This window comes from Calidris pugnax, unplaced genomic scaffold, assembly GCF_001431845.1.
Source record: "Calidris pugnax isolate Ruff unplaced genomic scaffold, ASM143184v1 scaffold60, whole genome shotgun sequence".
In the NCBI taxonomy this organism is placed as follows: Eukaryota; Metazoa; Chordata; class Aves; order Charadriiformes; family Scolopacidae; genus Calidris; species Calidris pugnax.
Window position 1 is genome coordinate 5035898 of NW_015090831.1, and position 26283 is coordinate 5062180.

At 40.2% G+C, this 26283-nt stretch overlaps 1 protein-coding gene across 2 annotated transcripts in view; it reads right to left on the reverse strand.

Moving 5' to 3' along the window:
- Positions 1-26283, reverse strand: part of THSD7B (thrombospondin type 1 domain containing 7B) — a 343216-nt gene that overhangs the window by 138589 nt on the left and 178344 nt on the right. For both annotated transcript variants that reach the window (XM_014941122.1, XM_014941120.1), the window contains exons 9-13: positions 25485-25676; positions 21413-21647; positions 19449-19564; positions 12451-12583; positions 11272-11375 (exon numbers count right to left, since the gene is read on the reverse strand). In XM_014941122.1, coding sequence (XP_014796608.1) covers positions 11272-11375; positions 12451-12583; positions 19449-19564; positions 21413-21647; positions 25485-25676 — 780 coding nt within the window. The remainder of the gene's footprint in view (positions 1-11271; positions 11376-12450; positions 12584-19448; positions 19565-21412; positions 21648-25484; positions 25677-26283) is intronic.

Sequence of the window (26283 nt, forward strand, 5' to 3'; positions counted from 1 at the left end):
TATTGCCATCAAAGTACAGAGATGGCTTTTTCTTGTGTAGTAATTTTATTCCAGGGGAATTCCAATTTTTTGGATGAAGTTTCTCTTGATTTATTATAATATAAAGAAGAGGGAATCTTCTCCTGAGTCTTTTGAGAAGGAAATCAATGGCAGTACTGTTAATGAAAGGGAAGAAGGGGTGTTTCCAACAGGGAAAACGCTTGGAAGTATTAACGCTGCAATCAGGCAGGTTTAGAAAGCACTAAAGACACTGGCTCAGTATTTTTAATATCTCTGAACATATTTAGAAAGGGTGCCAACAGCAAAGAGCACCACTGGCTGTGTAAAGCGAATGTACTATTGGCCAGTTCACAGTTACCTGACATACTCTCACAAGTGCAAGCACTTCATAAGTATCCCCGTCACTTCCAGTTACTCTGCTGTCACTCCAGTGCACCCGTTTGAAAGTAAAATGCTGGGAAGTTCAAAAGATAGTTTCAGCCAAGGTTATTCATTTATTCTGAAATTGAAAACTCATGTCTAAAACCTCTACCACAGACACAAAGCTATTGGAGGAACACAAATATACAAATTCAGATTCAGCGAACATGACATCAGGATTCCTTCTGCACCTTTGTGGCATGTCATGTTCAATAACTCTTGCACCTGAAGATTTATAGTAAGCCACACTGATGAGCTCTGCCACTTAGGATGCTAATATTCATGTTGATTATTAGTGCTTAATTATTCAAAGAAATCTGACTCAAAAATTTCCAAAAAAAAGTGCTTTATAACTACCGCAGAATAAGGGAAAATGCAAACTGCAACTTTTACTAAGCCCCTCTGAAGGAAATTCCCCAGGCAGCCCAAACCCTAGCTGTCTGACAATGAACAATATCTGCTATAAATCAAATTCCCCATTCCTTTCAACATCTCCTTTTTTCCTTTCACTAACAGTTGGTTTTGTTTGGGAGTTGGTTTGGGTTTGTTTTTTTCAAGGTGGGGGTGGAATGTCCAAACAACTAACTAAGTCCTTTAATATTCTATTGACTTATGCAGCATAAGCATTTCAACCCAGAGCCATCCATTTCTTCTGCTAGGTAAAATAAATATCAAACTAAGCCCCTTTGGTACTATCATACTGTGATAATAAACGACCAGCCTTTATCCTCCTAGTTAACATCTCTGGAATTTCTCACAATTTGGTATTCCACTTGACTGAGACCATTATCGACAAGGAAGAGGTTATTCTGGTAAAAACTGGCAGAATAACATCTCTAGTGTTTTCCCAACAACTAACAATATAAAAGCTTTTTAATAAACTTGCTTATTTTCAGTAATGCTTCAAGGGTTCCTGTTTAACGTGTCTGTTTGAAGAAAAGTTCTCCTTAAGGCCATTTTCCACAGAACCTGTATCTTACTCCGCTCAGCTCAGATGAATTTTTAACAGCTTCCCTATGAACCACAGCAGCTTTGGCATGAATTATCTTTGGATTTGTAAACAGCACAACCATGACAAGGAGGAAATTAAAATTTTATAAAAGCAAAAGTAGATCTAAATCAGTACTGAATGAACAGACTGCAACATGGAGAGATGAACAAGAGGGACGTGAAAGTGTTAGATAAAATAGGAAACAAGAAAGGAGACCAAACGAGAAATGCCTCAAGAAGAAAGGATGATTCAATTAAATTGAAAATCACCAAGAAACTAAAAGAGTTTACTCACTGCAGGGTTAACCCATGGAACCGAGGTATGGCAGACACAGGCAGGGGCCAAGAGATTAGGAAGAATATGAAAAAACCCAGATATTTCCATAGCTAGTTACAGTGACAGTTACATGAACTCATATAAAATATTAAGGATTATAAACCCTCATGCTTCAGGTCCTAAGTCAACGAAACACAGTTTTAGGATGAAACGGCTTCTGCGTTTCTTAGCACGAGGCTGCATGATCAAGTCTACTTACAACCCCCTGTGGCCATAGAAAAGATTTCTGTTATAGTTTATAGCATCCTCTCCACAAGCCATGAAGCATGACCAACCAGGCCTACTGTTCGTATAGTAAATTTCATCAGATTTCCACGAAAAGTCTAAATCAACTCTTCATAACTAGGATTTTAAATCACTGGTAGCTGGTGCTAAAAACAAGTTGTAATTGGAAGGGCCTGTCTCCAGTTTGAGGGAGAGATTGCTCTTCATTATGTCTCTCATTACATCTTTCATCCTCCTGAGTAAGTCTCAGCACAGTTTGGTTCTCCTTGGACCTCTTTCATCTACTGTACTCTGTTTAATGACAATCCATCATTTTAAAAAGGACCCCAAAAACGACTTTCACCAACGATAGTTGCTTAGATCATACAGACTACACACTAGATGAAAGAAATCTTAGGAGGACCAAAGAGAGCTGAACTTAATCAGAGGGATGAAAGACAAAATGAAAATCTATCTACCCTTACATTTAAAAAGGAGTTTCCTTCAGATAATATGATCTCAACTCCCTCTCTGTACCTGTTAAATACGGTGTGAGTACTGTCAGATCATTTGGGACTTTTATGATTGAGATGCTCTAGTGATTCCTGTAAATTGTACACATTTGGATGGTGCTGCCTTTGAGGTGATCGGGCCATTTCCTATTGATCTAAAACCTTCTTTCCCCCCTTCTTCCCTCCTTCCTCCTAATCAAGGCAGAAATACATAGCCTGGAAAGCTTTGATGTTCCTCTGCTTTACTTCTCATTATTTTGATCTTTTAACAATCCCTCTATTGGTACATGCTTGTAGTATACATTTTCAGTGTTTATGCCTTCTGGCTTCAAAAGACTTTTCTACTTGATCAAGACCTTTCCCCTCTCCCCCCCCCCAAAAAAAAAAATCCATGTGTAGAACTAAGTGCCAGCCAGATGGGTCACCTCAGGTCAGATTCTGCCCTATCTTCAATTCTGTCTGCCCTTATCTCATACAGGAGATTCTACCATTCTAAAAAAACCCCAAATCCAGCAAAACTCATTGATTAAGACCTTTCCCCCCTCCCCCCCCCCAAAAAAAAAAATGCTATGTGTAGTACTAAGATGCTGATATTTGTTTTGTTTATCAGATAGGCACAGTATATAGTTAAGCCAGAAAACCTGCTTATTTCCTTGTACAGAGTGGAATATACTGTCCTGTTTTTGACGGAAATCAAATATATATAACTTATCTGATGGAGTTTTCATCTATTTTAAGGAAAGTGTACAGATTACCGAGTTGCCTTTGGATAAAACGTTGCTCTGTAGATTGCTGTCAGGACAAATTCTCTGAGAGTCTCCTCAATTCTTATATTTCTGGCATAAGGCTACAGTGACAGGAATGAGTTGGAGTCTTTCTCACTATTAGTTAATGTCTATAAAGTAATGTCATGACAATTCTCCTACGGCCTAAGAAATACTCTTATAGCAGCTCTACCTGAGGTGGGAGTCAGGCCAGACCCAGACTGAAATATAGTAGCACTGCTTTAAGCATCTCGTGATGCCTGCTGACATCTCCCATGAAAAAAGGAGGGCAGTCCACCATCAGTCTTCTGTGAACCACCTGTCACCGGAAAATCAGTATCAATCTCTCTTCCCCTTGTCCTATCAACTAAGACCCAAGGAAAGAAAAATTGGTCTACAGGAACACATTACCTGGAGATCAGTGGGATGTAATACAATATGAGGACGAGTTTCCATTCCCCAAACCAGCACCCAGCTGCAGACTCCAGTACAGCTGTGCATGTATTTATATAGACTACTCCGCTATGCCACCAAGTTTCAAGAAATTGGCCCAGGATGATTTCTATACAAGCAGGTGATTTTATTTCTCATAAATTAAACTGCAGAAACCTCAAAGGCAGCCATGAAATGCTCAGAGAGATTGATCCATCACATCTCACATGGCCTCATCTGTCCCCTTCCCTCTCCTCCTGCTCCTGGTCAAGTTTAATGTTCCAAAACTGAAATAAATCCAATGGAAAATATTTCTGGGAGAGGATAACTTCCTCATTCCACTGGTGCAGGAAAGGCTAAGAATGCACACATGACATTAGTATTGTATTTTTTCTCTGCCTCCTTAATTTCTCCTTGTTCTACCCTTTGTGAAACATTGCCACACATTTTTGCATGAAGCTAAGCTACTATCAAATCCACAATTAAACACAGGCTTTGGAAAATAATTCAAAGATTAAAGCCAATAGGTAAAATGATAGAAGTTAGATACAATCAATCCAAGACTCATGTGAAAAAATAACATCCATACTGCATTGATAAACCTCTAAAATTACAAAACCCTGGGTACAAATACACACAGTTCACCAAGACCGAAGATAAGTTTTAAGTGTAAAATGAAGGGTAAACTCTCATCAAGTTCAAGAGATTTTAATTGATTCACTGATATTCACCAGAGCTTAGACTCCTAAATACCTAATGTCTTTCCGTTAACGAAATTTAGGTATTTTGCAAAAAGAATCCTAATCTATTGGAACTACTCAGGAAAAAGTTGTGAAGTTTTTATTTGACCTTAATTGTTTGTCATTCTTTACAGTGACAGAAAGTGTTATGGGACAGAAATAAAAGGGAGAATTACCTCTTTAAAATATTCAATTTTAGGAATCAGAAGAATAAATTTCAAGACCTTGGAGATCAGAAGGAAAATGTAAGAAATACACGATTTTATGATGTATATTTTTTTAGAACAGTATAATGCTACTCACGTGTAGTCCGTAACTCTTAATTCCAGATTTACCTCTGCAGTACCGCTGCCCATCTTTCTACATAGTGCAAGTGCTGTACTTTTTTTTTTCTTTAATGAAAATTTCGCTTTTCTGATTTCAGAGCACGCTCAAAACTATCCAACTTGTATTTTCGGCCCGCTCTTTGAAGTACTCACAATTTGAAAATACCCAGATGTGTTACAGATGTCCTCTCCATTTCATTATACACTGTTAGTGAAAGTACTGAAGACAGGAAAGAGTATGTGCGCCCCATGGGAAGGCACCTGAAATGGCCTTCCTGTTTGACAGCAAACCACTGATAACAGAGCCTTGAGTCCATTTTTTCAACAAGCTGCACAACCACCTCATCCTGCATTCCTCTAGGTCATACTTTCTTATTGCACCTGGGAGACTGTCACATTGGACAGGATCCAATGTCTTCCTAAAGTCAGGAGAATATTATCTGTCCTGCTTTCCACTTACCTTATTGCCTAACCTCCAGCCCACCACCTTGTCAAGGAAAGAAATCAGATTATCAAGAAGGAATAATCGTAAATCAATTTTTGGTTTGGTTGTTTCTTATCACCTTATTATTCTCCATGTGTTCATAAGCTAAAAATTGCATTATCAGTGACAAGAAAATAACAATATTGATAACACGTACTTTATGAATTTGCAGTATGATGTAGAGCGGCTACATTGGTAAAGTGTGGGCAAAGCCCTGGGCAGACAGGACTGATAGCAGACTGAGGCTCTCCATCCCAGTAATGCCACCCACAAAACCTCAGTCCCCAACCTAGACAGACTACGCTTCACAACTTTCCTTTCAAACACATCTGTTTCTGGGTACCTCAATACAAGAGAGATATCGGGCCACCCACAAAACCTCTGTCCACAACCTAGACAGACCACGCTTCACAAACTTTCCTTTCAAACATATCTGTTTCTGGGCACCTCAATACAAGAGAGATATCGAGGTGTTGGAGCGAGTGCAGAGGAGGGCAACGAAACTAGTGAAGGGCCTGGAAGACAAATCATATGGAGAGGGGCTGAAGGAGCTGGGACTGTTTAGTATGAGGAAGAGGAGGCTGAGGGGAGACCTCATCACTCTCTACAACTACTTGAAAGGACACTGTAGAGAGGTTGGGGCTGGTCTCTTCTCATAGGTAATTAACAACAGAACAAGAGGGAATGGCTTCAAGCTCCAACAGGGTATGTTTAGACTGAACATTAGGAAGGAATTCTTCACAGAAAGAGTGGTCGGGCATTGGAATAGGCTGCCCAGGGAGGTGGTTGAGTCACCATCTCTGGATGTGTTTAAGGGACGTTTAGATGGGGTACTGAGGGATATGGTGTAGGGGATGACTATGTAGAGTAGGGTAGATGGTTGGACTCGATGATCCCAAGGGTCTCTTCCAACCTGAATGATTCTATGGTTCTATGATATCAAAACTCAAGCTCCTGTCCTTACCCTGGTTATTATTTTTCCCTCAGCTATTTGCTACCAAAGCCACCAGCTGCATCAAAACTCAAGCTCCTGTCCTTACCCTGGTTATTAAGACTCAAGCTCCTGTCCTTACCCTGGTTATTATTTTTCCCTCAGCTATTTGCTACCAAAGCCACCAGGCAGATGTCTTCCAGACAGTGATACTGGCTGGACCACTCAAGTTGAGCTCCCAAATCCATGCTCCCACCTGTATCCCCACAGCCACCCATTAGCAGTGGGTCCCTAGCCTGGTATCACATGAAAAAAATAAAAAAACACTGACAAACCGAATGAAAGCTCAGCATCACTCAGAATAAGGCTCAAGGTGTCCTACCCGGAGAAGTTAATACTGGAGGGAGCTCCTGATGAGAGGTAAGCTGCTATCAGTGGGACAGATTTATACACAGGACTGCACCGCAAAGCGCTGCTCATAAATATCACCATCTCGCCGAGGCAGCCCGTGTCTTCACCACGTTTACTATCATAAATGTATTCATTGTAAACTTTAGGCTATCACGCTGCCTCTAGCCTGTAAATTATAACAGGATTCTTAGATGCACCTCCTGAAATTGGCAATTCTGTGCAAAAGCATTCTGCAACTCAAATCACAATGAATGCATCTGTTAATTTAGGTAATGAGCAGATATATTAATTACCTACAAAACAGGGAATAAGAACTGTTGGGTGACTATCTTATCAGAAAAAAAAGAAATGGTAACGCTGATGCTTTTTTGATGGCATGTCTCATTATAAATAGGTTAACATAATATAATTTCAGCAGAAACAACAGTAATGTATCACCGATCTGTAACACAGTAATGGCCATATACACAAGATAATACAGCTAAAGGATGCCTGTTTGAAATATTTTTGTAGATGCAATGTAAACAGGCAATACCAAAATTCATCCTTTCATCTTACTTCGTATATAACTCGTTAACTTAGTCAATTTATTTATTGCAAATTGCTTGTAATCACAGTTCTGCATATATTTTAGATGAGATTTTACTGGAACTATCACTGCCTTTAGACACACTAAGAAAACTTAGACAGTAGATTGTTACAATTTTTGTTCTCATACTGATAAGTTTTTGATCTGCATCTCAGTCTCAACTGGGCCTTGTCTGTAATACTCCTACAGACTCTCCAGAGCAAGAGCCAGGAATCTTAAATTGCTTGAGTCCGGTGCTGCCTGCCATCTACTTTTCACTGTCAATTCATATATCAACTTTTCAACTGAAACGGATTATATTTAACACCAACCATCTTAGCAAAGTCCACGCGGTGTGAATTTACAACCCAGTTAAAGGAGGAAAGAAGTATTTCATACGTGGTCTGATAGCAGAGCATACCAAAATAGATATTCTACTGAGATGCCCAATGAGGCTCTGCAATATCGATCCACCCCGCGACCTCAGGTGAGCCAGGGAGACTGCACTTCTCCAAAGCAGAAGGGTAGTTTCTCATTGCTGCATTGTTGTTGTTTTTCCTGTACATAAATCGATAAATTATTCTCTAAGAATATTTGCTGCTCTGTGTCACAGCATTCCTCTGTTCTTACGATGGGGAGCTACAGCTCCGAGATGGACTTTTTCTGAGATGTCTCATTAATGGGGGAAGATGTGGTCAAATCCCCCAAATGAATCACGGTTTAGAAGTGGCAGGAGCAGAAGAAATAAGACATGACACGTTCCATTGCTGCAGCTTCTCCTTGCTTTTGGAAAGTAACTACTTTTTTCATAGCCATGTTGTCAGTGTATTTCCAAGACTAGTTTTTAAAGCAGAGTCTCATTACATCGGTCTGGTCTTTAACACGTGTCTATTTACTTTATCAACGGCTTTTGAAGCAGCCTTCAAAGACACTTCCTTAAAATAGGCTTTCCACCCACTAATTAAACCTTAACAATCCCTTGTAATGAGCAACACATTTTTTCCCCAAAAATGTAAATGTCTAAGGTGGGGGGCTCATGTCAGCACTGAAGGGAGAGGTCATTTCTGAAGGATCCTCCATCACAAACATCACAGAACAGTAAAGTCACTGAAGGGCATCCAAAGCAGAAGCAATTTTCTCACAGTCTTGACACCTTCTAGTAAATTAGTCACTTGTCGAGGAAAATGACAGCTATACAGCAATAGAGAAGCTTGTAACGCTCTTCATTTACTGTTAGAAATGTTGTCTATGTCACTGTCAAGCAACAGTAACATCTCCACCCTTGAGTTTTACTCAAGTGCCCCATCTCAGGGGCTTTTTGCAAATCATGTCTTAATGAAATTTAAATAACAACTATATTTCTTAGTTCTGAATGCTACTTTTCTCTTACCTGCATGATTGCTTTCTGAGTATGTTAGTCTACTGAAGCTGATATACAAAATGAAAGGCTGTTGTAATTAGTGTAATATCATTCCAAGATAAAGCCACGAAAACTGCAGCTTCAGACAGCTGTCATCTCTTTGGCTATTCTGCTTATTATTCACAGACAAATCCTGGTATCTTCTGCATGTTATCTAGTGCATTTACATGCAATTTCAGTGAAAACATTCATAGAACAAGATCTGTAAGCATCTATCTCAGAATGTAGCCTGGAGAAAGAATGGACCGTGAAAGTCACTTCAGACTTAATTTTCCCTCAGCACAGTCATCGTTCTAAATAGGTACACATAAACAGATGCTTTCTTTCCTTAGAAATAATTTATATTAATTCAACGTCCTTATATAATTGGCCAGACACAACAGTTACTGAAAACTGAAATAGTCTTATTTATGTGACAGTCAGGATATGGACAGCAAAAGAAAAAAAATATCTAAAAATAGATGCTCTAAGGAACAGCAAGACTGATTATATTCAGTGGTAAAAGGGTAATTGCTGTTACACAGTAAAAAAGAAATTGGGCAAATTCATATAAATGCTCTTTGGAGAATAAGCACTTACTGGCTAAAGATGCTGACACATTATGCAAGCCAATTACTGCGTGGAGTGGTGGCGACACCTCGAATGCAAACTCATTTGTAGGATGCCTGAATATTGCAGGAAAGCATCTATCTATAACACCTGGCGTTCCTCCACTGATGGCACAGATTCCCCTGAAAAGACCCACAGACCCACAGAATTGTACAATACAATTTAGAACAGAAGGCACCTCTGAAGATCCAACGCCTGCTCTAAGCAGGACTGACCTCAAAGTTAGAAAAGGCTTCTCCACACCTTATTCATTTGAGTTTTCAGTGTCTCCAAGGAATCTACAGTCTCTCTGGGCAACCTGGGAATTTTCCTTACTACAGCCAACGACGCTTATCATCTGTTATTTCACTGTGCACCTCTGGGAAGAGCGTGGCTCCATCATCTCTGTGAACCCCACTCCCATCAGACACTTCTCCAGGCTGAACAAACCCAAATCCCCAGCCTCACCTCACGTGTTATTTCAAAAATATCACCAAAGTCACCTTTACAAGCTGAAGAGACCCGGCAAGGCACATACTCAAAGGCCATCCTTGGCTAAGTAGCTACTCCCTGACAATACAGTGGCACAGCAACTCTTCACATGGGCCAGCTGCTCTTGAAGAGTTCAAGTAGCAGCAAGGTGAGGTATTAACAGCAGTTTTATGAAAGTTTCCCTTACTAAACACTTTTATAGATACAACACAGAATCACTGAAAATCTAGCAGCTTGCTTTTCAGAAGCAATACGGTCAGTTAGCAGCTCGGTTTCAGCTGCCTTCCCCATGGAAATCAGTTCCCTTATTTGTAGGAAACATCTTGAAAAATCTTCTTCCATGGGTCTCATCTGAGAACTCATTTTCCTGAAACCCCACTCATCCTCAGTAATACGTAGCAGGTTGGTTCTATCACAACATATAATTGTAAAAAACAAAGCTGTTTGCAAAAACCAAAATTAATTATAAAAAGTGAGCACGGCACAGAAACCAATTTTGCTTAAACCCACCAGGTTATGAGTTTCCTTTTCCATGATTACCCTACATATAGCACATAGCCTATGCAATTGTTGGAGGACTCTCCACAGAGCAAAAATAAGCATGATACTCTTCTATTATACTTCAAACTCTGTCAGAGTAAGATTAGTACAAAGTTCACGCACCTACTGGAGCATGAAGATTACCTTCCCTTCACATGGAGATTGAGGAATACATTTTAGGACATCTCAATTTGCAGAGCTCTCTTTGAAAACCTTGTAGAAAGGCTTGTGGTCAAAACCTAATTAAAGATATTTACTCCTTTGAGCTTTAGTTTAAATCACATTTCTTCTTTCAGATACAGCCCACATACTGTCAGGGCTTTTCTTTCTTTTCCTTTGTTTCCAGATTATATAAGAAATTCACTTCATCTTTAAAGAATAGTTTTTACTATTCTTTCCCTTGTGAAGCATTAAATTATTATGTCAAGTTTCTTCAGTTAGCATACCTGTATAGTAATTTATTTTTTTTTTTCAATAAAAATAACCTTTTGTTAAAGGTTTCATTAGATTTCCCAGGAGACTGATAACAGCCAAATCTCCAGCCATCTGCAGGAACCACTACGGACTCTGATCACCCACTGAACAGTGAAATTCTCCTCAACGCTTTTGTTCAGACAAGGGGATCACTGTATTTTCCAAGTGCTTAATCACACCAAGGGCAGGAGCCCAAAGCCTTTACCCGCGCTGAACTTCTCTAATAGTCTTACTGAAAATCAGGCCTCAGGCAAATTATTACTAAAATTTAAAATCATGAGGAAATTATCCTTCCCATTTTTAGCACCAAGAACGGATTACTTCATAGAGGCCTATAGATAAGTAGTTATTTCAAAGCTCACATCCTTCATCTTTAGGCAGAGGAGTAAGTTACTGCAAAGATACTTGAATTCCAAGCATAAATCCCCTCCTGTGCTCCAAGCATATTAACATGATACTGGTACTTTAACGTCCAGCACAACAGCAAAACTGTACAATGGGTCCACTTCCAAAACCAGTTATTTTAAGTGCTTCAGTCAGTCAGCTTCCCTATTAGCTACGGTGAAAGAGTAAAGGCCCTACGTAAATGACACACTCCAAGAGCTTCAATACTTGGAGGCTGCATGGAGAAAGCTTACCCCTTGACTGCAAACCATCTCCACACGCCTCACTGTGTCCTGGCACAGCCTGCCTCACCGAATCCGGCACCAGCACGCAGTGACTCCAGCGGTGGGTCTTCCACCTGCCAGAGGAAAGGGTTAACAATTAAGTGGGGTAAGACTGGAAAACAGTTAAGAGGTCCAAGCAAAAACTTCAGTTACGAATGATGATATGCTGTGGAGTAGGTAGCTTCCTTCCTACTTAAGGAAGAGTAGAGTCAAAGAGCTGTAATTACTCCTTAAATAAGCATTGTGAACCGAAATTCAGATGCAAGTTTCACCTTCTAGAAAGCTGCATCATTCTCCAACCACGTTTCCCTTTCTCGTTTTTGTAGGGCATGCTTCAGAGACACATAAAATACACAGGCAACATCTTCAGTGGGCTTTAAAATCAGGCTCTCCTCCTGCAGGCCCATTCTCATAGAACTGATGAGAACCCAGTCTGCTTTCTACACCCAGTTGTGTGCCAGTCAAGAACAGCAGAAAGCGGGGATGCGGTGCGGAGCCGGGCAAAGCCCAGTGGTGGGACTCCTGCTGAGGCACCACCTTCAGCCCCCTGCTCTGCTCAGAGACTGTGTGCTGCAGGATGTGCGGGCTGGAGATTTATGTGCAGAGATATAATGCTTTTCTATTTACTAATATTGTATAACAGATGGGTCACAGAATTTTAATGAAGAGCGGTGAGTAATTGCCCTGTTGTACTATTTGTCTAATCAGAATATTTTAAAGTGCATATTATTCACTGGAGTGAGAGCATCAGGGGAAAAGATAAGAGTTTCTGCAATAAGCATACAATTATGATTAAGGCAGTTGAGTGCTTGTGGTCCCAAAATAGCTTACATTGATTTTTAGATACATTGAGGGGGGAGTTCCCAGTAATAGCTTCCTTAAACACATTGAACCCTGAGGTCACTATTTCTAGGAGCTGTGTCTATTGGTGCTTGTTCTGATGATGCCAGATCTACTGAAATCTCCAATCTGAACTCTATTTCTCCACATTTTGCAAGGTTTATCATTCACACGACGTTACTTGTTTATAACTCTGCATTTCCAGTTTTATGTCATTTTATGCTGAAAATTGGGCAGGACAATCCAGTCATTTCTAGAGAAGTGGAAACCCACTAGCAAGAGACTGATTCCAAGGTAACACACTTTTACCTGTACACTGGACAGACAGGAATATCTTCACATTCTCTTTCTTCATACAGGGTGTCCGGGCATGCCTGTCCCCCATTGACAGCCTCCTGAATGATAATCCTATATCTGGACTGCTTAACAGCAGTGGTATTGCCTGTAAAACAAAGAAAAAGAGAATAAAAAGTCACTTTCCAGACACAGTTGGCACCCTCAGTTAGTGATTTAGCTGTCTTGGTTAAAACATGCTTTGCATTTCATTTATATTTTGAAATCATGAGCACTCTAGCACTACCCAGAGAAGGGAGGGAATGGCATGTTGGATCAAAAGCTCCCATTACTTGCTTGAAAATTACCAGTAGCTCAGCAGAACAGCACCTGGAAGGTTGATGAATCGACAGCCTAAGAGATTAATCAAAAAACGTCTATACAGCAGAACAACAAATCAGACAAGAAAATAAGTATGAGCAAATACTTAAATACCTGAACATGAGAAAATAATAAAAAAAAAACTGTCACACTGGAAGATTTTGTTTCTGAAAACACATTCTGGTGCTACCAGTAACCCGTTTTATGGGTCTAAAAGTTATAGACTATAATTTCCTGATAAGAAAACAATTGCAACCAAGAGAAGCTAACACTCTACTTGACCTGAGTCAATGCCAGAGCAAAATACACCTGGAAACAGTTCACAAAATCTTCAGTACACAATGCAGTATGGAAGACAAGATTTGTCTATATACCTCTATAGCTAAAACACACACAATCTTTGGCTGCATAAGTGGTAAATACAAACTGAGGTGGTTTAACCACTGTGTTTGGCATCATTACTTCTTTGGGTAATGTATTCACCTTCAAAAACAGATGCTGAACAACTGAAAAGGGAGCTCAACACAGCTCCATAATGGATTCCAGTCAAACATCTTTTAAATAGTGGACTTCATCAGATTTGTCCAAGAGAGGAAAGCAGTGTGTTAATTAGCAAACTTACGGGTATGATTTTTCCAGCTCAAGATAGGATCAAAGCTGCAGTAGCAAGATTACAGTGCATTAGAATAGAAGGAAAAATGAGGAAAAGCCACCCCATGAAGACAACACACAAATACAGATCCAATAAATTATTGGCTCTAAAAATACCAAGTTGTAAAAGCCTTCACTCGCACACGTGCTATCACTGTGAGACCACTGCAAAGGGATTCTGCACCTGGCAGGAGGCTGCTCACCACAGCTGATACTTTGAGGCAGGATCACTGTGCTTGGGGCAATTCCCCTTGTGCTTCTTTAACAGCCACTACCTGAAGCAGCTCTACAGCTTCCTACAGCCTCCTTTCAGATGCCCGATTCAGCACTTCTAAAGCCTTGCAGAGAGCCTTTTCATAAAAACTAACCCAAATCCTCACTCCTGTAATTTAAGCTAAACCTTATGTATCTCTGTCCATTTTATCCCTATCGTATGATGCATAGCCTCTATGAAATTTTAAGGGCTTGCATCCACTCTAAGTCTTCCCCTCTCTAAATTAAGCAAACCCAGTTCTTCATAGGTCCTATTTAATCATCTCTCATTACTCACTTCTTTGTAACACAGCACCCAAGGAACCCCACTGGCAGCCTCAATAGTGCACAGCACAGTAACACCTTTGTTGCTCTACAGAAAACATGCCCTTGACTTTGACAAGCCCAATATGAGTTACTGCATTTCAGACTGTTGACTTTTATTCCTTTTGTAGCCCATTGTATCTCCAGAGGTGCTTGAGATAGTACTGATGTCTTCACTTCTCATTCTGTCTTTGTGCAATCAAGCTGGTGCCATCAGCAAACTTTCTGAGGGTGCACTCAATCCCACAAAGGCGTTAAACAGCACCAGTCACAGCACCAACCCCTGAGGAACCCCACTCATCACTGGTCTCCACTTGGAAATTGAGCCGTTGACCACAACTCTTTGAGTGCAATCATCCAACCAGTTCCTAATCCATCAAGTGGCCCATCCATCAAATCCATGTCTCTCCAATTTAGAGACAAGGATATCATGTGGGACAGTGTTTTCTGTAGGACTCTCCTTGGCTCATGTTCTAGTTTGATCGTGAATAGTGGACATCTATCAGCCAACTGATTTGAAGCTGCTTTGCAGAGGAGGTGGGAGTCTTGATGGACAAGTTGACCATGAGGCTGCAATGTGCCCTTGCAGCAAAGAGAGGCCACAGCACCCTGGGCTGCATTAGGAAGAACATCCCCAGCAGGTCAAGGGAGGTGATCCTTTCCCTCTCATCAGCACTACTGAGACATCTGGGTGCTGTGACCAGTTCTGAGCCTCCCCAGAAGGAGCACATGACCATGCTGGAGTGAGTCCAGTGAACAGCCACAAAGACTTTTTAGGAACTGGAGCACCTGACACACAAGAAAAGACCAGGAAAGCTGGGACTCTTCAGCCTGGAGAACGCTCACAGGATCTTATCAATGTGAATCAATACACGATGGCAGCAGCAAAGGAGACACAGCCAGACGCTTTTCACAGGGATATCCACTGTGAGATTTTTCAAGCAGCTGAGTAGCCATTTAACAGTGATTTAATTCAGGTCACTGTTCCTCAGCTTCCTGATAAAAGTTCAATGTGTCAAAAATCTACCACTTCCCTTAATTAGAGCAGCTACGCTGTCAAAAGAGGAGATTAAATTTATTGGGCACAATTTGTTCTCAATAAATCCATGCTGGCCAGTTTATCAGAATCTGATTCTTGAAATGTTTATATCTCAAGTTCCTACTTGTTCTTGTGTTTTTCTACCTAACAAAGTTAGGATGAGTAATCTACAACTTCCTTTTCTTTCTTTTTTTTTTTTTTTGGGGGGGGGGGGGGGGGGGGGGGAAGAGGGGAGGCGGGGAGACACAGGAGGTGTTGGCATGTTGGTTTGGTTTGTCTTGGTATTAGGGGATTTTAGTCAACTCCTTAGGATTTGGCAATTTCTCACCCAGAAGATAGCCACTAGATGTTCTGGTGCAACTTTATTACTTCCTTCTCTATTCACACAGCTCTACTGACACAGGAACATCTAATTTACAGAAATACTTATTCTGTAGTCCATTCCTCTCCTGGCTGCAGACAGAAAACAGCAGCAGCAACTGCACATTCCCCATGTTGTGTTTCCCTCATTGCTCAGTAAGGGGAAGTTGAATGAAATATTTGTGCATCACTTACTTCTAATCCATTTATGTAATTCTTGTTATCTAATACCCTTCTATAGCTTGATTTGCATTCTTGATTTCTCCACTATATTTTTTAAATTCGCGTTCAGTTACATGTTTGTTTTTAATTTTTGTGAAACAATTCGACAATCAAAAAGAAAACAAGATCCTGAATAACTCGATGATGAGAAAAGCTAGCTCTGTTTGATGTTTACTTTTCATGGTTTGAAGCCTGAACATGTAAGTCATATAAAGACCTACACATACCTCATTCCCCTGTGCTACTGGCTTTCTATTATAATAGTTTCATGATAGAAGGTCAGGTCCAGTTGGGCTTCAGCCCTTTGTAGCAAGTCTTTCTTGGTAGCTTTCACATCTCCTGCACTCCTGACTGCGTAGAACATGTTCCCAAGTGGTGCAGCTATCAATTCTCTCAGTTTGTTGAAATCTTTTTTAAAAACGTCTTGCTGATATTGCCATCCTTCTCTTCTCCTAAGAATCGTGAACTCTATCACTTTGTGATGATTTTCATTCAAATTATCTACCACCACTAGAATCTTAGCCATTTCCTTCCTATTAATCAGTACCAAATCTAAATGAGCTTCCCACAGTAATTTTCTCCACCTCAAGAAACTAAATTATCCTCAACATTTATTGCACATTACTCAAACCCCATTTTCAAAATTGAATTTCCTCATTGGCTTTTCTACAGCATTCCTTACAAATGTTAATGAACGTAATTTTTATATCTCATTTCAAATTGCTATAGCCTGATTTTCCAGAGTATTAGCATTATGTAGGACTGTCCTTTTGAAGAAGAACTTCAGCTGATTTCAAGTATGGGTATGACTGCTTGCCCTCCTGAAAAAAATCAAGCCTCAGGATCTCTAGAGAATCTTAACTTCTGCAGCCTTGACCCTGCAACTCAGATAATGCTGTTTGAGAATTTCAGGGGTGCCTTACCTCTGCTTCCAGTCCTACCTCCCTGTCCCACCAGTCTCCCTCTCCTTATACACACTCCCAGACAACTCCTCCTATCGATCCACTCCTCTCATTCCTCCCTTGCTCTTGGCATAGAATAATAGAATCATAGAATGGTTAGGGTTGGAAGGGACCTTAAAGATCATCTAGTTCCAACCCTCCTGCCATGGGCAGGGACACCTCCCACCAGACCAGGTTGCTCCAAGCCCCATCCAGCCTGGCCTTGAACACTTCCAGGGATGGGGCATCCACAACTTCCCTGGACAACCTGTTCCAGTGTCTCACCACCCTCATAGTAAAAAATTTCTTCCTGATATCTAATCTGAATCTTTTTTCTTCCAATTTAAAACCGTTTCCCCTTGTCCTATCATTACCCTTCCTGGCAAAGAGTCCCTCCCCAGCTCTTCTATAGGCACCCTTCAGGTATTGGAAGGCTGCTATAAGGTCTCCCCGGAGCCTCTTCTTCTCCAGGCTGAACAATCCCATCTTTCCTTCCTCTGCATTTGAGCCCCAGGGCTTCCTCAGGACCCTGCCCAGGGGCTCAAATGCCATTCTCAGATGAGACACAAAATCCTTGTTCAAAATCCAAATCAATTCTGCTATATCTGGTCAAGCTTTTAGAGGAAACATTCAGCTTCACAGACTTTGCTCATGGCTAGAGGGAGAGGCAGAGTCCGCTCAATACAAGACTCTGAGCACACAAAGAATAAGAACCACCTCTCCAAGACATTCATCACCCAAACCAGAGCTGCCTTCAATACTTTTGTGCAGATAAGAGCTTTTTAAGGGTTAAGTCTTTATCTTTGGCCAGCTCTGGTTGGGTGCGTTTTTATGAGAACTGGCAGTGGCAGACCCTTGACAGAAACTATCTGACACAAGGTAGAGGTCACTGGAATTTCTTATCATGGCACATCATGCATTTTACCCACTTTTACTCCATCTTGTTTCAAAATTGATTTAAGGCATGGGGAACTAAATAGGACAGATACGACCTAACATTTCATGTAAACTTGTTCAGAGAATTAAGGAACAGTGAAATTTCAAACCTTCCCCCCAGACAAGCAATGCCCAGAAGAGGAGAGGTACTTAGAGGTACCATCTATTTTCAGGAGGGAGATGAAAAATGTTATTTATTGTAAGGTGTTTGTGGGGTTTTTTTAATCTCCCCATTTTAAATCTACGCTGACAGACCAGAGAGCATATCACCCATGCTGAGCATGCAGACCAGAGAGCATATCACCCATCACCCATTACCTCCCCGGGACACCTCCACCACCCGTTACGGAGGTGACAGAGGAAAATCTACATGCTGCTGCTCATTCAAACCATTTCATATTCCGAAACCTCCGCATCGATTCTTTGATTCTCTTTTCGATTCATCCTCAAAGACCCATTAAAACAGATATATTATAGGAGGCTGCGGTAGACAGTTGTCACCTTTAAGTATCTGAAATGGCAGAGAATCAATAACTTGCAACAGCCTCCCTGTTCCTGCCTCACCAACAGGTGTTAGGATTCAATTGCACTTCTTTTGTGAGTTATGTCGTCCGTCCATCTGTTATTGCCCCAAGTTCACCGCCGCCGACGCTTCTGAGGTATGAGATAATCCTTCGCCAGAAGACAGCCCGTTGCCTGATGACATTTAAATGTAGGGAAAATGCCAGCTTTTTTTATTGTTAGATAGTAAAGTTGGACGCATTTTCTCAGATAAACTACAAACAGCTTAACTGGTAAAGTTCTGTGTAAACCTGATTTAGTGATCGCATGTTTGTCTAAGCTCTGATCTTATGCTGGTACACATTTAATTTTAAATCTGCCAGGCAATACCTGTTCCTGCTTGATCTGCTTAGTAATTCACCATCTGTATGTTGTTTTCACTAAATGCAACTTTTCCATAAAAAAAAAAAATAAAACAAACTAACAACTCACATATGTATAGTGGTTTTCAAATTTCATTAACGTGTTGAGGTTTTAATTGCACAATGCAAAAGGAAAAAAAATAATCTTGCAACGCAGCCGTATCAATCACAGATCTAGCAAAAAGCAAACTCCCCCAACTAAAAAGTTTTAATTTAGAATTATATTAAAATGATAACGCTGCCAAGGAGGTTAAATAATTAATTTCTTCTCATTTTAATTGTAGACTATTATTTAATAAACAAAGTAATTTACCAGGTAATTTATTCTACTTCTTCATAGGCAGCTCATTTAAAGTCTAAAAATAAATTGCTAATTAAAACAGGATTCACTGTTTTAGAAAGCAACTCATTTTCCTGTAAAATCTAACAAGGCCTATGCTAGAGCATCCACTGAGAATCTTTGAAGGGCAAGGAAACCACCAACTAAAATGAAATATTCTGGTAAGTGAGAAAGCTTTCATCTGAACAATTAATGAAACACACAAATTTGTCACAAAAACCAACACTAGATCATTATGAAGAAACTTTGCTAAACGCCTAGTGTACAAAAGCTAACCAACTAGATCAAAGAAATGTTTCGTCCTTGAAAAACCACAAAGCCCAGGAGTTATTTGCACAACCCTGTATGTACACCTAGGTTGGTGAAGAGCAATAAATTTCATATCCTGCAGCAATTCCAACATATGGTGATACAATGCTGGGGCTTTGGACTTCTGACTTTGAAGGCAGAAGCCCAGAAGGAATTTATTCCAGGTAAAGGGAACTTAAATCTCCAAATCTGCTCACAAGGACCCCATTTCCCTTAACGTCAACAGTGTCAACAAACCCCAATGTCCAAAACTCATTCAGATGAGTGCCCTAAAAGTTATTAGACTGACATGAACTACAACTACTGCATGTTTCTCTAATTTTTCCACAAATTTTAACCATCTCTTAAGGACTTACCAGGCTGACATGCTGTTGGGCAGCGAGTCCACTCACTGAAAGGCGTCACAAGGCAGTCTTTTTTGCAGAGGAGGAGACATGGCCGCACGGTCTCGGGTCTGATGGACTCTGGGCATCTATTGATCCAAACACAAAGATAAAATAAAATAAAGTAAAAAAATTAAAACTATAAGGAAATGTTTTACTTCTAAGACTCTCACAGGGCTGTGAACATATCGCTATACCAAAGATACCACTTCTAGTCACAGCAAACCTCATTTTGCAAATTTTTTTTAATCATTTTTAACTCCTAAATGAAAAATAGGTCATGCATATTCTAATAAAAGTTTTAGACACAGACAGTTAATATTTAAAAACTCAAAAGGTGGAAAAGGGATAATTTTCTGGGATTAGGCAGATCTTGCATTTCAAATGGGTGGGCAGAAAGGGAATTACTCTTTTTTTAATTTCTATTATTTAGAAAGATCACTCAAAAATACTGAGTAATGCATGCAATCCAAAATGACCCCATTTGAAAGAGGAATATGCCACTAAACCCTACTAGGAAAAAAAAGTAAATCTTAAAGCCATGATTCTGTTACTGAGATAGTAATAAGATACTTAGAGGTATAATTTAAAAGAAAAGAGATATAAAGCGACATGTCTTCTCATTAAGCGTGATTATCCTAGAGGGCAGATCTCTGTTATCTGAGAGAAGACGTTTAAATATTTTTCTGCAAAAAATTTAATGTTAGTTGGCCTTCTCTGCCTTGCACCTTCTTCGGATACGGTATAATTTTCTTCATTAAATCAGGAAAAGTTCAGAATATAAAAAATTACAGTATGTCAACACACAAAGGTTATTTATTGACACAGCTTGGCCCATTTCTGAAGCCATATTAACAGCAGAGCTTCACCACAGCAGTTCTCAATGCCACAGCACTGAAGCTACCACACCAAAGCCCCTTTCTGAAGTACACAAATCTCATCTTTTGGTAGGATTTTTCTGCCACTGAAACTCTGTTTTTCCTTCATGTATTTCACTTAAGTATTTACGAACCCCCTCTGGTTCCACATTTCCCCTTACACCACCTCAAAAGCGGAAGGAGTAAGCAACTATTTTAGACCTTTTATAGCTCTATAAACAATATGTTTAATTAGGTAAAGTTACAGCATATCAATGGATTCTAGGTATAAATGAGTACTAGATTTCTTTCCTTTTATTTAATTAATCTCATTAACCTCAAGAATTTTAATTAACTTTCCTGAAAGCAACACAGACTGCTTATACGAACAGGATTGTTTTGAGAGCTACAATAAGAAATGAAACTCAGTTGTAAGTCTCTAGACTCATTAACAGTGCAAAAAATAATTAGCAATGCCTTGATTTTTTTTATATTAGGGAGAACACCTGTGCTATTTATTTTCCCCAATAGTAAAGCAAAGCAAAATTCAGAATATTTGTACTGCAGAATATGTAATTTTGTTGTGTTGGTCTCACATTATAGACGCTGCATCAATCAACTGAGCAATATAGATCACACATATGGTTCTGACTTATTGTGGTGTAAACATAATACAAGCCCTATTTACTTTTTTCTATTTTATTAGAGCGTTGTTAATAATGTATTGATGAACATTTTATTCAGAGGTACTTTATATTTTCCTCACACCTGTCCTTCAGGAAAAATATTTGCAGAAAACCATAAATTAGAATAACAGAAGAGCTACAGCAAAAAAATCTACACCACGAAAAACATGCATTTTGCTTGGATTTACACAGAAAATTAAAAACGGGCTAGCTATTTATTTCTGTTACATATTAGTATCCCTTCCACAATAGTGATGGAGTAGTAGCTGGAGAATTAGGCCTGAAATGAAATTATTTTCAAAGCTGCAGATTCCATACATCAGCTGAAAATGCATTTTACGTGTCACGTACGGTAACTATAAACAATAATCACTATTAACCTTTCTTTAGATACCTTTTAGGCGTGACCTGGCCAGAACTGCTCTTCATGCAGAAAACTTTCCTTGTCTGTATTCCCACTCCACAAGTGGCTTCTCCGCTCCAGTTGATGGTGGCATTGAGCGCAGTCACCAGCACGTCCTCGGAGCAGGAGCTCCAGGGAGAAGTTTCCCAAAAGAAATGCACGCACGGGTGATCGTTACAGGCACGGTGCTCCTGCAGGGCTCGGTCAGGAGGACAGGCTTTGCCACCTGAAAAGAGCCAAGAGAACACCATATTTTATCTTGATGCGTGTGTGGGAAAAATGGAAAAAATAAATAAAAAATGTTAGGTTTGCTTAATATCCTTTTTTTTTTTTCACCATTTAAAAATAAATAAATAAATAAAGCTAAAATAAAGCTGTTGACCTTTATGGCTGCAATAACAACCTTCTAAAATATTGTTTCCCCATTAAACTAGCCTTGCATAAAATTGTATTCCAACGCATAATGGAAACAGAAACAGGCAAAGTGTATTTCTGAGTTACCTTATTGATACTCCCACGCACAGCCAAGTTGACTCCATTTAAATGCCAGTATCACTCAGCAAACATGCAATTAGGTTTAAAGACAAATTAAGCATTATTTTTATGTTCATTCTCCTTGCTAATTTCCCAAGGAGCAACATCTCTTTTTAATATTTGGACTCTATTCACGCGTTGCCTCAAAGAGCCAAGCTGGAGAGGCTGCTGAACTGTACTGATGGAGGAACGTATCAAGCGATACCCACACCTGCAAATCAAGGGGGGAAAACCTGAAAGATGGGTTTTGAGTACAAAGAATTTTCTTTCCTGCAGCAGCATCCTTAAAATTGGTGGCCAAAGATTTTGCTAAGCTACTGCACTTTGTACAACAACTTGTAATAAATCCACAAAGTATGGGAGTTTGAACAGCCTCCTCAGAAGCTTCAACACTCCAGCCAGCAGCCTGAATTTATCCCATAAAAGCAGCAGATGTTCATAGCTCAAAAGCTAAGGAGAACTGCAGTGAAATTGTAACAGTAAGCGTTGTCGTTTTAGAAAGAAAGAAGTAAAAATGACTAAAATCAAAACCATTCTCTTCCAGGAGGGAGAATCTGGTAACTCATGGTCACAGTGCTGCAGGTTTTGAAAGAACTGACGTGTTGGGGTCAGATACCATGAGGTTCAGAGCACCTTTATGCCCTACTAAAATCAACAGGAGATGGAGGTGTATTGCTCCTCAGAGGGATGTCTATTGCCTTTGCAGGGCTGAGCCTTCTCAAATAAGATATGACCCCAAACGGCCACAATGAATAGCACTGAGAAAAGAAAGAGAGGGATAGAAATTTCTTAGCAGGCTGATTTGGATAATCATGTCACATTACAGTTCATCTTTTCAGGAAAGTGGACTGTTCCACATAGTGCTCAGTCTCAGAAATCTCAGAATCATCAGTACAATGATGGAGTAGAAAATGCCGCAGGTAACTTATTTTCCCAGAAGATTTTGACTTGGCAGGAAACATACAGACCAGTTATTGCTCTTCTATGTGTGAGCACATGTTAAAAAAAAAAAAAATGTAGCAAGGAAATGACAAAATGCACGGTCCATTAGGAAAAAATAAAAAGTAAAAATTTAACTCCAATTTTGGGCTTCCCAGGGAAAAATTAAGGTAGGTTGGTTTTGTTTTTTTTTCCAAGAATACCCACAATAAGGAAGCTCTCCTAAACAAGGGTGAGTAATAATGAGGCAGTTTTAACTGAAGATAATAAGAAATAGCACATGGTCCATCCAACCTAGCAGTCTGCCTGCAAAACCCCAACCGGGAGATGCTGTTCATGAAAAGCACAAGAGCTTGGCCACTTTCTGCAGCTCATTGAAAGCAGGACAGCACATCACTGCCTAGCCATTCTAGTAGCCATTTACAGACTTTTTATGGACCGGATGTTCATCAGTTCCTCTAATCCATTTTAACCTGCTGAGACTGCTTCCCTCCGCAATCTCCTCGTGCACCAAGTTTCACAAATTTGCTGTGTAAAAAAGTATCTTTTAAAACCCAATTTAAACCAAGCCCCTCTAAGTCTCATCAACAGCCTCCTGGTTTTCATATTCTGGGATCTGGTGAACAGCTTGGAGAAGAGAACCCAAGGGTTTGAACTGGTCAGCCTGTGGGATGGCATCCAGAAGACCTTGGACAGGAGAGCCACAATTAACATTGCTTCAGTTGACAGAAGACAAATGAAATCATAGAATCATAGAATGGATTAGGTTGGAAGTGACCTTAAAGATCACCCAGTTCCAACCCCCTGCCCTGGGCAGGGACACCTCCCACCAGACCAGGTTGCCCAAAGCCCCATCCAGCCTGGCCTTGAACACCTCCAGGGATGGGGCAGCCACAGCTTCTCTGGGCAACCCGTTCCAGTGTCTCACCACCCTCACAGGAAAGAATTTCTTCCTGAGATCTCATCTAAATCTCCCCTCTTTCAGATTAAAACCATTACCTCTCTGGTAAGTGGTAGGTGTAGCCCTACCACTACATTCCCTGATAAAGGGTCCCTCTCCATCTCTCAAATGTCAATTGCAAAGGTAGCAAGGAGAAGCTCTGTTGAAGTTGGTGGCTCAGCTCTGAGCGGAGTATGAAAGTTCCAGAGAAAGCAGGTAACATATCATTGCCTTAATATTGCAGTGATAACAGTACTAAATCCACTTCCACTCTCCACAAATTCTAACCAATCACTGCTTACCTGTCTGCAGATGTGTGTCTCTGCATAGCAAGCCATTACACTTGTTGCTGTACAGAAAAAGCTGGGGTGTTTCATTTTAATAGTTAATCTTTTCCTTCCTGAAAAACTTAAAGTATTCAGTTCAAAGCACATCATTTTTAGTTTAGCCTGCTTCAGTTTGAGATGACTGAGCTTATGTACTTCCCAAATTCACTTCTTCAACACTTTACTTCCATAATTCCATGTTTATCTGCTATTTGCATTTTATTCCCTCCATGGAAAATATGAAGCCAACTTTATTTTTCATTTTAATTATTCTTTAGCTTATAGACTTTTTTAGTAGTAGTTACTATCATTCAATCGACAATTATGTAGCAGTTTTCATCCTAAAGGGTCCCAATTTTCTTTGCAAGTGCAAGTGCCCGTAAGGATGATTATGTGAATACAGACCATTCACATGAGTAAGGGTTTGCAAGATCAAGTCCTTACATTGCCCCAGAAACAGTGGGTGGCTTTAATGATAATTTACAAAATAGCACTTAACAGAGCTTGTCCTAGACTAGATTTGCATCTGAAAGCATTTAGCTGCTGCATTAGCTGTACATGGTGCTCACAATAGTAGGTATTTTCGTTGTGTCAACAAGGCTTTAGTCTGCTAGACCTGTTCACGTTTTATGAATTTTTATGCACCAGATGTGATACTTTTCAAATCCTGTGTGATAAACCAACACATAAATGAATTACCAGATGAGTAACTGTGGTTAGAAGACCACACTTCTGATACAAAACAGTTTGTGTAAATAATTGTACCACTGATGTTGACATGTAAAATCCAGATACATCATGTGTCCATGAGCAGCCAGGAGAAATTATATATAGTCATCAAGAGCCATTTACTTACTCCCATTGCAAAACAAGGTCAATACATTCTAGGTCTGCATTAATAACATAAACAGGTCCTTTTCTATTAACTCATTTTTCACAGCTCACTGTTCTTTTCTAAATTGCTACTGATATGTTCCTATATAAAGACACTCACACGATGAATTGGTGTCATGCAGTAATTTCATTAGTCGAGGATGTAGCTCTCCTGAAGCAAACTCACACCCAGACTGGCCCTCAACAGACAACAATTCATAGGCTGATGTAAACAATTTTGAACTGTGACAGAATTTCACCAAGTGACACACGCATTAACTCAAGCCCATAAAGATCTTTTAGTCACTAGGCACGAAATACAGACACGTAGTATTATTCTTCATGCTACAGTGTTGGGATTAGCTCTGATCTAAACACAGCTTGGCTGAGGAATGCAAGTCGACTTACTCAATGAACAAGCAGAGATTAATCCAAAACCTTTACCACTCACCCTCAGCTGGAAGGGCCAAGATGGACCTGCTCCTGCTTTGACTGCCCTCAGCATTTTTACTGGAGCATGAGTGGGAACATGGGGACCACGGGGACCACTCGCTGATGACACAGTCTGTTGCACAAGGGATTTCACAAGCCACAACTTCAGGACGGGGAAGGTCTGAGCAGAGGTGATGTGGTACTTCTTCACCTGGAGCAAACAAAAGACGACAGACATGGAGGAAGGCTCAGCTTGGTTCAACATCCACGGTCTCCATCAAACAGGCTAACTTTATGTCAAACATCTGCCTGCCCATGGAAGAATATACTTCAAAAGACAACGTGGTTAGGTTTCAGGCTTGAAAGTGTAATACTTGAACAACTTAAGTTTTTCTTCAGAAAAGTAAAAAAACCAAAAATATGTTTCAAGTTTTGTGTATGAGAAGGGCAACAAAGCCAGTGAAGGGTCTGGAGAACAAGCTTTATGAGGAGCAGCTGAGGGACCTGGGGTTGTTCAGCCTGGAGAAAAGGAGGCTGAGGGGAGACCTTATCACTCTCTACAACTACCTGAAAGGAGGGTGTAGAGGTGGGGGTCAGTCTCTTCTTCCAAGTAAAAAGCAATAGGACAAGATGAAATCACCTCAAATTGCACCAGGGGAGATTTAGATTGGATATTAGGAAAGGTTTCTTCACTGAAAGGGCTGTCAACCTTTGGAACAGGCTGCCCAGGGAAGTGGTTGAGTCACTATCCATGGAGACATTTAACAGACACGTAGCTGTGGCACTGAGGGACATGGTTTAGCGGTAACTTGACAGTG